Source organism: Stegostoma tigrinum, chromosome 5 (genome assembly GCF_030684315.1).
Source record: "Stegostoma tigrinum isolate sSteTig4 chromosome 5, sSteTig4.hap1, whole genome shotgun sequence".
Taxonomy (NCBI): domain Eukaryota; kingdom Metazoa; phylum Chordata; class Chondrichthyes; order Orectolobiformes; family Stegostomatidae; genus Stegostoma; species Stegostoma tigrinum.
Genome location: NC_081358.1, coordinates 98,571,218 through 98,583,623, shown reverse-complemented (window position 1 = coordinate 98,583,623; position 12,406 = coordinate 98,571,218). Strand labels below are relative to the sequence as shown.

The 12,406-nt window shown below is 38.7% G+C and overlaps 1 protein-coding gene across 3 annotated transcripts in view; it reads left to right on the top strand.

Annotated features, from left to right (window-relative positions):
- csrnp1b (cysteine-serine-rich nuclear protein 1b) overlaps positions 1 to 12,116 on the top strand; it is a 29,571-nt gene extending 17,455 nt beyond the window's left edge. For all 3 annotated transcript variants that reach the window (XM_048529254.2, XM_048529255.2, XM_048529256.2), the window contains exons 3-5: positions 1,104 to 1,363; positions 3,071 to 3,367; positions 6,439 to 12,116. In XM_048529254.2, the coding sequence (XP_048385211.1) occupies positions 1,104 to 1,363; positions 3,071 to 3,367; positions 6,439 to 7,470 (1,589 nt within the window). In that variant the 3' untranslated portion in view covers positions 7,471 to 12,116. The remainder of the gene's footprint in view (positions 1 to 1,103; positions 1,364 to 3,070; positions 3,368 to 6,438) is intronic.
- Positions 12,117 to 12,406: the final 290 nt, after the last annotated feature.

Genomic DNA, 12,406 nt, shown 5'->3' with positions numbered 1-12,406 from the left:
GTATTTATTGTAGCAGGAGGCTGTCTACCTCCTCTGGTGCTGTACTCCAGTGTAAACTAGGTGGGTTTGGAGGGATAAAATCAATGTTCCTAAATCAGCCAGGTACTATATTGTGTGCCTGCACAAAAGAAAACATGTGCTGAAAGCAGTTGTAATAACAGGGCTACATTCTAATAACCTGCTTAAAATAGGTCTGAGATTAGCCTTCAGTGGACAGCATGACAACTGGGTTCCTTGAAACAAGCAAACTGCCAGGAAACCTAGTTACAGATTGGGGAATTTCTTAGTATTGAGTCCTGTTCTGAGACTCCATGGTGAGAGGAGCTGCTTCCTTTCTTTACCCACTTGTTTTTTGAGAAATAAAAGGCCGAAACTGCAAGTTTTTTCTCTTTTTTTTTAAAACACATTCTTGGTTTTAAATAGAAAATGCACATTTTAGTTATTTTTAAATGCAGCTGAATTTGTTGTCATTATTCCCTCTTCCACAGTATCATGCAATGGGCAGTTTATGAAAATCTACACTTTCATGCAACCCCACACACAGCTCCACAATGATCCTCTGTGTTGGGAAACAGAGGGCCATACTCTCCAGACTCTGTCAAGTTCAAGCCTAGTGGCCCATGGCATTAAGGCTACTGAAGAGATTTGCACTTCCTTGGGGAGTGGAAATTATTATGTCATCTTTGCGCCAAAGCTGTCCTCTGTCAGAATGTCATGCGTTTGCCCACTGTAGAGCCTTGAACACCTAATTCAAGCTGACACCTCATTGTAGCACTCTCTGGAGTGCTGCATTGTTGGGGTTACTGTCTACACATGAGGAATTAACGCAGGCTACATCTGGCCATTTGAATTGGTTTAAAAGATCAGTCAGCACAACTGAAAAGAACAGGATTGTCTACAGATTTCTGCCTAACAATTCTCTCTTAGCAAAATGAAGACCTTGTCACTTGTCACTGTTTGCGATTCTCAGCATCACTGCAGTGCACCCTTGAGTTGCACAAGGAGCTGTCACTAGATTTTAAAAGTAATGTCATTTCTAATGAAATCTATTAGTAGCTAAATGCTTATTAATGTTATTTTCTCTTTCCTTCTTGGTTTTGCAGCTGTCCCCATCCTGAAAAAAACTAAACGGATGAGAAAGAACAACGTCCAATTTGACCGTGTTGTCGTGTTCTATTTTGCCCGGTGTCAGGGGTTCACTAGTGTTCCAAGTCAGGGAGGCTGCACACTAGGGATGGCCAACAAGCACAGCTCATGCAGACAGTACACGCTCGCAGAGTTTGCCAAAGAGCAAGAGCTCGTACGCTGGAAAAAAATCAAAGAGCTCTTGAAAGAGCAGAAGCTGGATTCGTTAAGACTGCAGGTATGAAACTTGGGAATGATTACCTATTAATTTTTTTACAAGATGAGTATTCTAGAAATGATTCTAAATTCCTGGATGAGAATGCCCTTCTTCTGAGGAGACATTGGGTAGAATGAGCATATGTTTTCTTGGATTTAGAGTAGGGGTGATCTAATTAATCCATAGATTCTGATGGAGTTCAACAGGGTAGACTCTATTTCCCTGGTAGAACAGTGTAGAAATAATAGCCACAATCTCAGAACAAGGGATCAGTGATTTTTGGATGGAGGTGAGGAAAATTTTCTTTGGCTGCGAATCTTTGAAATTCTCTTCCATCCCAACGAACTTTGAATGCTTGGTCATTGAATATATTCCTGGCTTAGATTGATTAGCTTTTGGAATTGAGGGATATGGGATCCAGCAGGAGGATGACATTGAGGTCAAAGATCAGCTATGACCTTTACTGAATGATGAAACTGGTTCTTGGTTTCATTTGGTCTTCTGTTGTGTTGGTTACATTTTGTTCTTATCATACAAGTTCATATATTCCCGTAGTTTGACACTTGACTTTCAGTTGAATAAAATCCAGAAATAATTATTCAATGTCAATTTAAATGGCCAAAAGCACATGAATTGTAAAACACCAATAGAGCCATTAGAGAATGGAAACTTAAGCATCTTTACATGGCCCATATATGACTTTAGTCCTATGACCTGAAGAGGCCTACTCGAGACAGTTAATAACAGTCAGTGTTACCCACATCCTGAGATTATTAAAAATTAATTAAAGTATAATCCAGGGTTGGAAGTACATTTATGCTGCTTTTCCATTTCCATCTCTACTATCAACTTTTTCTTCCATTTAATTCTATATTCGGTTTAATGGCACTCTAATTCTCCCTCCAAGTTCTGTGGACCTGTTTTGACCATGATGGGTACTACAGACACGGCAATAGTATTCTTTACCCAACGTTTGTGTGTATATACTTTTCAAAAAATGCCAGTTTGTGATTAGGAGCAGCAAGTCTGCTCGCATTTCTTCAATCAAAAGTAGAGTAGGCAGCTGTGACCAGAGTGTTACTTACGGTAACAAATGGCAATGTTCAGTCTGCTCAGATATTGGCATCTCCACCTTCAAATGGAATGTATTCTGCTAAACTGTGTTTTGGACTATTACCCACAAAGTGTAGAAATTCATTAGACATCTTCTGATCTACAAGAAACTTTTCAGTCCATTCTGCCTGCTATCTCTAATTAATCCTACCAACCCACTGTCTCCTTCAAATATTTATCCATTTCCTTTCTGAAAATTCCAATTGCATCTGCATTTGCCATTCTTTTTAGCCAGCACATTCCACGTCTCGTTTCCCTCCACCCTACAAATATTGCCAAGTATAACATAAGATTCCGATCATCTTTTAATTCTGGCTAGATCACTTGCCCTGTTTCTCCTTGGTAGTGCTGTTCCAGTTGAGACCAGCCAACGCAACACAGATGAGGACTGGTGCAAGTCAAATGTGGCTAACTATTGCATTTCCTAGATGCAGCAAAGGACAATATAAGGTTAAAGGTTTGGGAGTGGGATTGCTTTGGTATTCATCCAGCATGACGTGCTCTTTTCTTGTACTGTAAACCTGTACTGAAGTATTAAGCACTGATGATAGCAAATTGTCACTGATCTTTAACTTGGACAAAATTAACACTTCTCTTCTCCTCTACTCCAACTAGCTGACAAAGAATGGTACCGCTGACTCGGAACAAGCTGACCATCTCACCGTGGATGACATCTTGGATGAAGATATTGATGTCAGTGAAGTGGAGCTTGACAGCAGCTTCTTTCCCCAGCCATACCCAGCTAAGAAGAGGCACATGCTACTGAAAGCAGCTGGAGTGAAGAAAATCGACCGAGAGGAAAAGCGGGAGTTGAATGCAATCAGGGTGTCACGTGAGGACTGTGGTTGTGATTGTAAGGGATTCTGTGAACCAGAAACTTGTAGCTGCAGCCTAGCTGGAATTAAATGCCAAGTAAGTAAGCAGCTAATTAAATACACAGTTTTATAGACATATATGTGCACTTACTGGTGTGGTAAGTGGCATTTTACTTTCCAAGATTTAAATTCAATTCCCAAGCTTCCTTCTAATTTTAAGTAAAATCTGCAAAGCATTGACTCTGATTGCAATGTTAATACAATCTCTTAATGTACCCTTTTGTTATGTGTGTTTCCAAAAATTAGTCCAAGTGTGAACAATGACTTTAACTTGGCCATTTTGCAGTCAGAGCAATCTCTATTGGGTTAGTCCAACAATATTTCACCTTCAATAAAGAAACCCGTATGGTTTTCTCACCCTTGTTCCATCAGGCAGCCTGCTGAGTCGGCAGGTTTGGGAGCATATCCAAGGCTTGTAGCCATATCACAACTAGGCCTGAGCATGTCTTCCTGCTGCTATTTTAATCCTATGGTACTTACCGGGAATCACTTGCCTGTAAGAACAAGCACTGATTTTATAGTAGTAATTCAAATTTAAATTAAAAGATTAAAAATACCTGAATGCCTAGGTATGCAACTTCTCAGCTTCTAAACATTAAAATGTAGGCTAAGTAATCAAGTAGCCTGAGGCACTGAAACCTTCAATGCAATTCATGATTCTGGATTCATCTCCACACGTGGCCTGTCTTGTCAACAGGTAACTTTCTTTTTGAGCTGTGCGCTAATCCCTGTGTTCCAGATGCAAAATGTTTAATTGGGTGGAGACAGAAGTGTAAAAGATCTGACAGCCCTGGTATTTAATGATCACTGTGTGCAGTTTTAATGTAGCCTCTCCTTATTTTGATGTGTCTTTTTTTAAGAAAAAGCCCTTTTGTTATTAATTGATACTGCGGTTATTCAGAGTCTGTTTTCATTTATTGTCCCTTTATGCGGCAAATACCTTCGTAGGATGGCATCATGATTTGCAAATAACTAATAATTGACAGTGTGTAAAATACTCAAGTTTATATATTGTCTCATCAAGTCTCCCTCAATGCTGTCTGAATTTTTACACAGTAAATTGATAATTGACTTAGTTCCGTAGGCAAGACTTTTGTGTACTGAAGACCCTCAAACTTATATGAGGTAGAGGTGAAAGTGGAACATGATTTGAGTGAATTATTGAAAATACTTAAGAGCTTGAATAGCTTGTACTGTTCCTATGAGTTGAATGACTTGTTGATCTGTCTTTTGAGAATATCTGGATTTTATTCTTCAGTGAAAATAGTTCCTTATTTCCCTTCATGTTGCACTGTAGGATCATGTAATGGTGAACTGTATGGGTAGGATCTTGGTTTGAAGCCTCCTGCAAAGGAGGAGGATCCTGTTGTTAATTGTGGTAAAGATCCATCTGTCTCACTGATGTCGTTTAAGGAATGACTGGCCTGTGTATGATTTCACACACACAGACTTTGAATTGCCATCTGAAATGGAGTAGGGATAGACAACAAACGGTAGCTCTACTAGTAACATCTGCGTCCCATGAAACAAAAAGAGAAACTTGAAGTTTAAATCCTGGACCTGCATGAGGACCCCACCCTCACTCAATACTGTTGCCTCTTCCAATTCCTTTTCTGGGGTCTGCAGTTTGGCATTCCTATAGACTCCATACACAATCAAATCCTGATCTAAAGCCCCATGCCTTGGGCAAATATCTCTCTGAAGCAGGTCTTGCTGAGATGCAGAAATGCCCCATCCAACCTAATGTGGGCAGCCAGTTTCCATTTAGCAGGTTTCTCTCCCTAACCCTGACATTTAAACTGAGGGAAAGGGAATCCATCACCTTCTATACCTCCAAAGTATTAAGAATGATACAGTGCAAGAACAGGCCTTGTGGCCGCCAAACCTGTGCTGCCGCATTTTGCCCTGTGATACTAAAACTGTCTTTACTTATAGGATCCGTATTGCTCTCTTCCTTTCCTACTCATGTTTTCATCCAGGTGCTTCTTGAAAGCTGCTATTGTCTGCTTCCTCTGGCAGCACATTCCAGGCACTCACCACCCTTTGTGTGGAAAAACTCGCCTTGCACATCTCTTTCAAAGTCAACCCCCACCTCCCCATGCACCTATAACCTGTGTCCCTGAGTAATTGACCCCTCTACCCTAGGGGAGAAAGCTTCATACTTACTACTCCAGCCATGCCATTTACAATCTTTTTAAACTTCTACCAGGTTGCCCCTCAACCTCCTACATTCCAGTTCAGACAAACCAAGTCTATACAACCTTGCTTGCATAGCTAAAATCCTTCATACCAGGCAACATCCTGGTAGACCTTTACTGTACCCTCTCCAAACCATCCACGTCTTTCTGGCTGCATGGTGATCAGAGCTGTACGCAATATTTCAAGTATGGCCTAACTAAAGTTCTATATAAAGCTGAAGCATAACCTGCCTATCCTTATAATCAATGCCCCTTCCAATGAAGACAGTCATGCCATAGGTATTTTCTATGACCCTATTCACCCTCATTGATTTGTGGACCTGCGTATCCAGATCCCTCTGCATACCAATACTCCTTAGGGTTCTGCCATTCACTGTATAATTTCCACCCGTACTTGACCTTCCAAATTGCATAACCTCACATTTTCCCAGATTAAACTCCAGTAATAATTTTTTCTGCCCAATCCTTCAACTGATCGATATCCTGCCATATCCTCTGACAACCCTTCTCACTATCCACAACTCCACCGATCTTTCTTTATTATCCACCAATTTAATAATTAGACCATTTACATTTTCCTCCAACTCGGACTACGTTTGGGGGGCAAATGGAAACAGAAATGACTCTTTAAAAGGATATCCACGAAAAAAGCAGTTCTCCTTCTTTGCTGAAGACCTGGGGAAATGAGATAACAACAAAGCCTATTTAAATGTAATTAAGTTACATTAGTGGTAGAGTTCTGTAATTTTAGTCTAGAGGACAGGAAATACAAAGTAACTGAATGGAGTTTAGACATATTATTGTAAACAAATTGCTTTATAGTACGAGATAAAGGGCTGAATGGCCTACTCTACTTCTGTACTGACAGATGTTCCTAAATACTTATGTTATGCATTTTTGTATTGTACAGATGGACCGGATGTCTTTCCCCTGCGGTTGTACAAAGGATGGTTGTGGTAACACAATGGGGAGGATAGAGTTCAACTCCGCCAGAGTGCAGACGCATTTCATCCACACCATCATGAAGCTGGACTTGGAGAAAAGACAATCAAATGGTGAAAATAAGAATGGAGAGTCAGACATGCCACACTTGGAAAATCCCCAGCACTATGGATACTCAGCAGACAAGGCCACGTTCCAGGACAGAACTGCTTCCTTAATGCCAGCCTTTCCTTTCAGTGAAGAGTCAGATGACAGTGAGGATAACAGCTGTAGCAGTGACATGACTGACTCCAGTTTGTCAAATTACAGCGAGGAGGTGGACGAGCGAAGCAATGACCACTTCTTGGATAATGCACCGCAGTCTCATCAAACAGCAGACATTGATGATGATGGACTGACCCGAATACTCCATTTTAATGATTCTGATAATGAGTGTGGTTATGACACTGACAACCAGGATGGCTTCCCTTACTTTAACCCATCTGATTTTTTTTGTGAGACTGGTGACCAGCAATCTGGTGTGGAAAGCTTTAAATTCAACACTGAGTACTATACTAATCACTTGCCCACCTTGGACGAGAATGCCAATCAGGAGGGAAGTTTTCCCCTGGGTGATGTAGCTCCAATACAGAGCAGTAACCATGTCTACCCACCTGCTAACTGCGTGGAGCAGGCTCCGAAAAGTTACACTGACCTCAGCCTTTCGACTGACTCCTTTGAATTTTTCCAATCGTTCTCAGAGTTCAACTATGGATCATTTCACAATCCACAGAAGGACCATGAAAGCATGGACAATTGTCCAACGCTACAGTTTCAGTTCCCTGGCTTTCCCAGTTTCTCCCAGGCTGCTGACCCAGGTAGCTGTTTCCTAGAGTCACTGATTGGTCTGGCTGAGCCAATCACAGCTGATTCATTCCCAGAGCCCCCTACACCTTTCCCAGACAGTCAGCATCTTGAAGAAGCCATCAAAACATCCATTATGGAAACTGTGAAGGTTTAACTTCAGATTATTGAAGTGACTAGTTTCAAATTTTTTTTTTCTTTTCAAAGATAACTAACAGATATCTTTTGTGAAATAACTGATGTATTCGGGGGGAGGGGATGCAGAACTAATTGAAATCATAAGTCAAGGAATCATTCTGCAGTAATTAGCCTTCAGTTGTATTAATCGAGGATCCAGTGATGCTACAAATGTCAAAATGATTCTTCAACTTGAAGAAATGGGAGTGTTACTCCTAAGTATCAATTGGTAATCTTTTGTATGAAAGAGCTATATATTGTTTAAATCCAAAAGATAATTGGATCTTGTGTGTTGTAACAGTGATGCATCAATACTGAATCTCGGTGGTAATTTAGTGAAGAGCAACACAGAGATGATGACTTACTAATTACACTTAAGGTGGAAATGGAATAAGTCTAAATCTGTTTGGCTTATCAATGGACATCTGGCAGCTGAAATCATTTGTATAATAATGTCTTTGTGATCAATCTATTCAAAGAATCATGCTGTTTCCTTCAGCCCTGATTACTATCTTGTAATATGTGATTTTTCTTTTGCACCCCAGCTTGAATTGTAAAAGCAACTACCCATGCTAACCTACAACTCCATGTTGTTGTTTGATCTTTGTAACCTCATTCCAATTCTGTATTAGTTGAACCTATGTAGTGGATGACTGCTAGTTGGTTAAGCAGCCAAGCCTAATGCCACATTCTTACTCCATTGCATCTACACGCCCTTGGGGTTTCAAGATCACAGTTGAGTCGGTGCTGTATCACATACAGATTATAGCTTATGGGAGTGCCACTGTTATTACCTTCAGCCTGATCCAATTAGCTGAATGTAAGTCAGCCAAACAACCTGGAATGCTCCTGGTATTGATGTTTCAATATTGTTAAAGTACATTGTACTAACGCCCCATAAGGTAGTCCCCATAATCTTGTATTGTGGTATGTTTTAAGTAAGCCTTATGGTTTAGTTATAGTCATTTATAGCAGATGAGAGTTATTTTTCAAACTGTGAAACTTGTCCTTTTTATCTCTACGGGAGCAATAATTGAGATTATCCAGTAAAATTGAGCAATGAGATTAAATCGAACTGTAGTTCTGGGCGATGTAGCATGTTTAGTGTATTCAAATATTCCAAGATCCTTCACAGTAGGATTATCATTTAAAATTTGACAGCCACATAAGGACATAATCTATATTGATTAGGTTGATCTATATCTGTGTGAAAGAAGAAAGTCTTGATTTTTAAGAATAGGAGAGAGCGTGTTACAAAGGTTTAAGGAGATTCTAGAGATGGGAACCTAGATAGCTGAAGGCATAACTGAAAGTAATTGGATAAAGGAAATTTGGGGATGTTCAAAAACTAGACTTGGAGGTGTTTACAGTTCTCAGAGGGTCATAAGACTATACAGAGTCACACAGGGAAACGTGAGACACATGAATGCCAGAATATGATTTTTTTTGTAGTCAAGGTTTTGAACTCCCTTTGCTAAGCTTACAATTATGTGGCAGTTGTTTAGTTTGGTCAGGATTCTGGAACCAAAGATTGTAATTTGACTCCAACCTTCAATTTTAGGACATTGATCAAAAATATACATGACTGCACATAATGTGTGGAATATATCCATATATGCTAGTGACATGCATTGCCCAGCATTAATGCTGTGTTAAGCTTTACTGTATTAGTTGACATCCCAAGTAGTAACATATATGATTTCCTTTCTCCTTCTAGAAGTGCTTCTGAGTGCTCAACCTGATGTTGCATTCACTGAATGTGTACTAATTGTTTGAATAGTGAGAGGATTCTGTGCACACTTCTGCACAGCAAAATGAGCTCAAATCTTTGCATTCCTCAGAAGGGACAGCAGTACAATTGTTATGTATTTATTGCAGGTAGATTGTACATTTGAAATTTGTGGACAATAATGGGCAAGTAGAAACAGATCTGTCAGTTCCTTCATTTTAAATATAACTTTTCCTGGGTTCCAATGAAAATTTCTTCACTTGATGGCCTGGACCTTTCAGTCTCTCACCGAAATGCTTTTCATTTCCAGCACTTTTTTCCTTAGATTTAGCAATCTTCTTAATTTACACACCTTACAAGATAAAGATTCTTTGAATGGTAAAGGGTTAATGCACAAATTGACTAAACTCACTATGCAAAGTCTTAACTACAGCTGAGCCTAGCAAATTGAACAGTAATTTGTAAGTGCAAAGTACATTGATAAAGCCAACTTGTGACAAGGTCTTAAATAGCAGGAAGTTAATAAGTAACTTTTGTAATACTGTACCTTAAGTATTACATGTGCAGTTTTTATTTATTTTGTACTGTATTTATTTATTTTTGTACATGCAGTACTGCAAGGAGCACTGTGGTTTAATAATGAAACAATGGAAGTGCAATACAGCCTTTCAGTAGCACTGGTCTTTCTCATCATTACACTGTTATGGTAACTGTGTTTGCTCGAGCAGTGCTGTCACTATCGGCTTGATACCAATATGCTGGAGAAAAATGAAAAATTGCTTTTAACTGGCTACACGTTGCAACTTTGGTCATGCACTTTTTAATTCCACACCTTTGTGCTTTAATTTTTTTACTTTACCATGCATCTGTTTTCACTAGCACCAGACATGAAAACCACCTTCATCCTCTTGTTTTTCAAAGCCTAGAAATGTGATTTCCACATGAGCCAAGTTCAGAGGGACAAAAACTCTGTCACTGTGTTGCCCGGGTGTTTCTTCAACTCAAAAGTTTGTCTACCAAATGTGACCGCTAAAAATCCTAGTGACAGCACTGCTCCTGTGTATGTGAAACACTTTATCGCAGGTTCTCAGCTTTTCTCCGAGAACTCTGTAAAACGTTTTAAGATTTGAAAAGTACCTTTTTTGGTAAGAAACCATTTTTTTTAAAAAAAGACGCGAATTACACTCAAACATTTAGTGTTTTAGGCTGTATTTTGGAATGAAGGTTTTAGCTCTGTAAAGGTGCTAGGGATTTGAAACCTTTAATTATTTAAAATTCCACAAAGTAACTAATTTTTTTTAAGCTTTACAATTTATAATTTATTGAAATTCTGAGAGGGAGAGGCATGCATGGTTCAGCCCAGTGTCTACTATGCAGAGGAACTGTAAATATTTTTGTAGCAGAAGGTACGCTGTTGAATTAATAACAATGAGGCCGAAAGATGAAGAACCCAAATTAGAAAGGAATCATGAAATTAAAACTATTAGAACTGATCTATTTTCTGAATAGCCGTTGGTGTTTTTGAAAATATATTTTGATCTTTTCTTCCTAATGTACAAACTATCAAACATTTGAAAGTCAAGTTGATGTGAAAAATAACTGCTATTGTCTACAGACTCACTTCCCTTCTCAAGTCTTGAACATGAAAAAAATGAATATTGTAGAGATTACTATTAGTTCGATCCCAACTATTGGGAGTTTGTATGAAATTTCTGTTTTAAATTAGTTAATGTGCATTAAATAGCCCAGTGAGGAGTTTTGTATGATAAGCTAATTGTCCAAAAATATAATTTTGTAATTTCTATATGTATTCATTAAGACCAGAAGTGAGAACTGTTAGATAAAACTCCCATTTTATTATTAAGTTATAAGCGATTGCTTTTGAGCTTCGATCCCAACTTGCACAACTAATAGAGACCTGGTGACAAGCAAAATAGGACTGGTGGCCTTTTATTGCCTGAATTATTTGAATACAATGACATTGGGGATCTTAATTGTGGAAAAATGTCCAATTTCTCATGGACAACAAATTTAAAAGGGACAGTAATGAATTCTGTTCAGGAAGAGGGCAGGACTCGAACGGTTGTGGTGGTCTGTTAGAAACCCCATGACCAGTATTTGTGCTGCTTTTGTGAAGGAATGTAGATCAGCTTTGCAGAGAGAGAAAATTTCCATCCTTTACTTATTTGCATTAAAATACTTTAAAATCTGAAATGTAAAGATTTTATAGGTATTTTTATTAAAAAATCAAAGGAACTGAGCTAATGGAGGATCTTCCATTGTGATGTGTTACCTTGTGTGAACAAACTTATTTATTCCCTAAAAATGTCACTTTACTTGGTTTAGGATTAGCAGCTGAATTGATATTTCAGGTTGGTTAGGGAGGATGTGGTGAGGGGAGGATCAGTTAGTCAAGTTAATACTTTTGTTCTTCAGTCCTCTGAAGTTTCTCTGCATAAACAACCTGGACCAGGCAATATGCAGCTGTACTGCCTTTAAAAATTAATTTATTTTGGTTCCCTTTTTCAGTTTTTTGGCAAAAATTGAAATCCGTTCAAAGGCACTAGAAATCTGTAAATAAGTTCAGTCTCACTCCATTATGGTTTTTTTGCCTGTTTGTATATAGAAAAAAATGAAAGTTGGTATTTATTGCAAAACTGTTAAGATAATGTTATGTATTGAACTGATTTTTCTGTACATCTCCCATTTGCCTTTGATATGTAAATAATATATATTCAGACTTCAGTAATTTTGCAAAATGGTACGATGATTTTTAAGAAAACGCATCTAGCTTAATCTGTAAAATATGATAATGGAATTGTGCTATTCATTTCATCCAAGCTGTATGAAGCCATTTACATCATACTTTTAAATAATAAAATTATATATGCAAGAAACGTGTGTATTTGAGATGCTTTCTTCACTGTTTCTGAAAATGCTGCTCTCTGCCAGAGAATATTTTTCATGCATACCAGCTATGCTGTAGTACCTCACCCAAGTGAAGCCTATCCAACGACGTCAGTTCTCATGTGAATCCTTAAGTTCAGTAGACTGCTGAAATTCCTTGTGGGAAGAGTGAGTGAGGGAAGTTATATCCTAATCTGATTGTGCCATTGCCATGTTTCCACACAAACCAGTGTGCATATTCATTTCCCCACAGGATGTATTAGTTAGTGGTTAGGAGCAG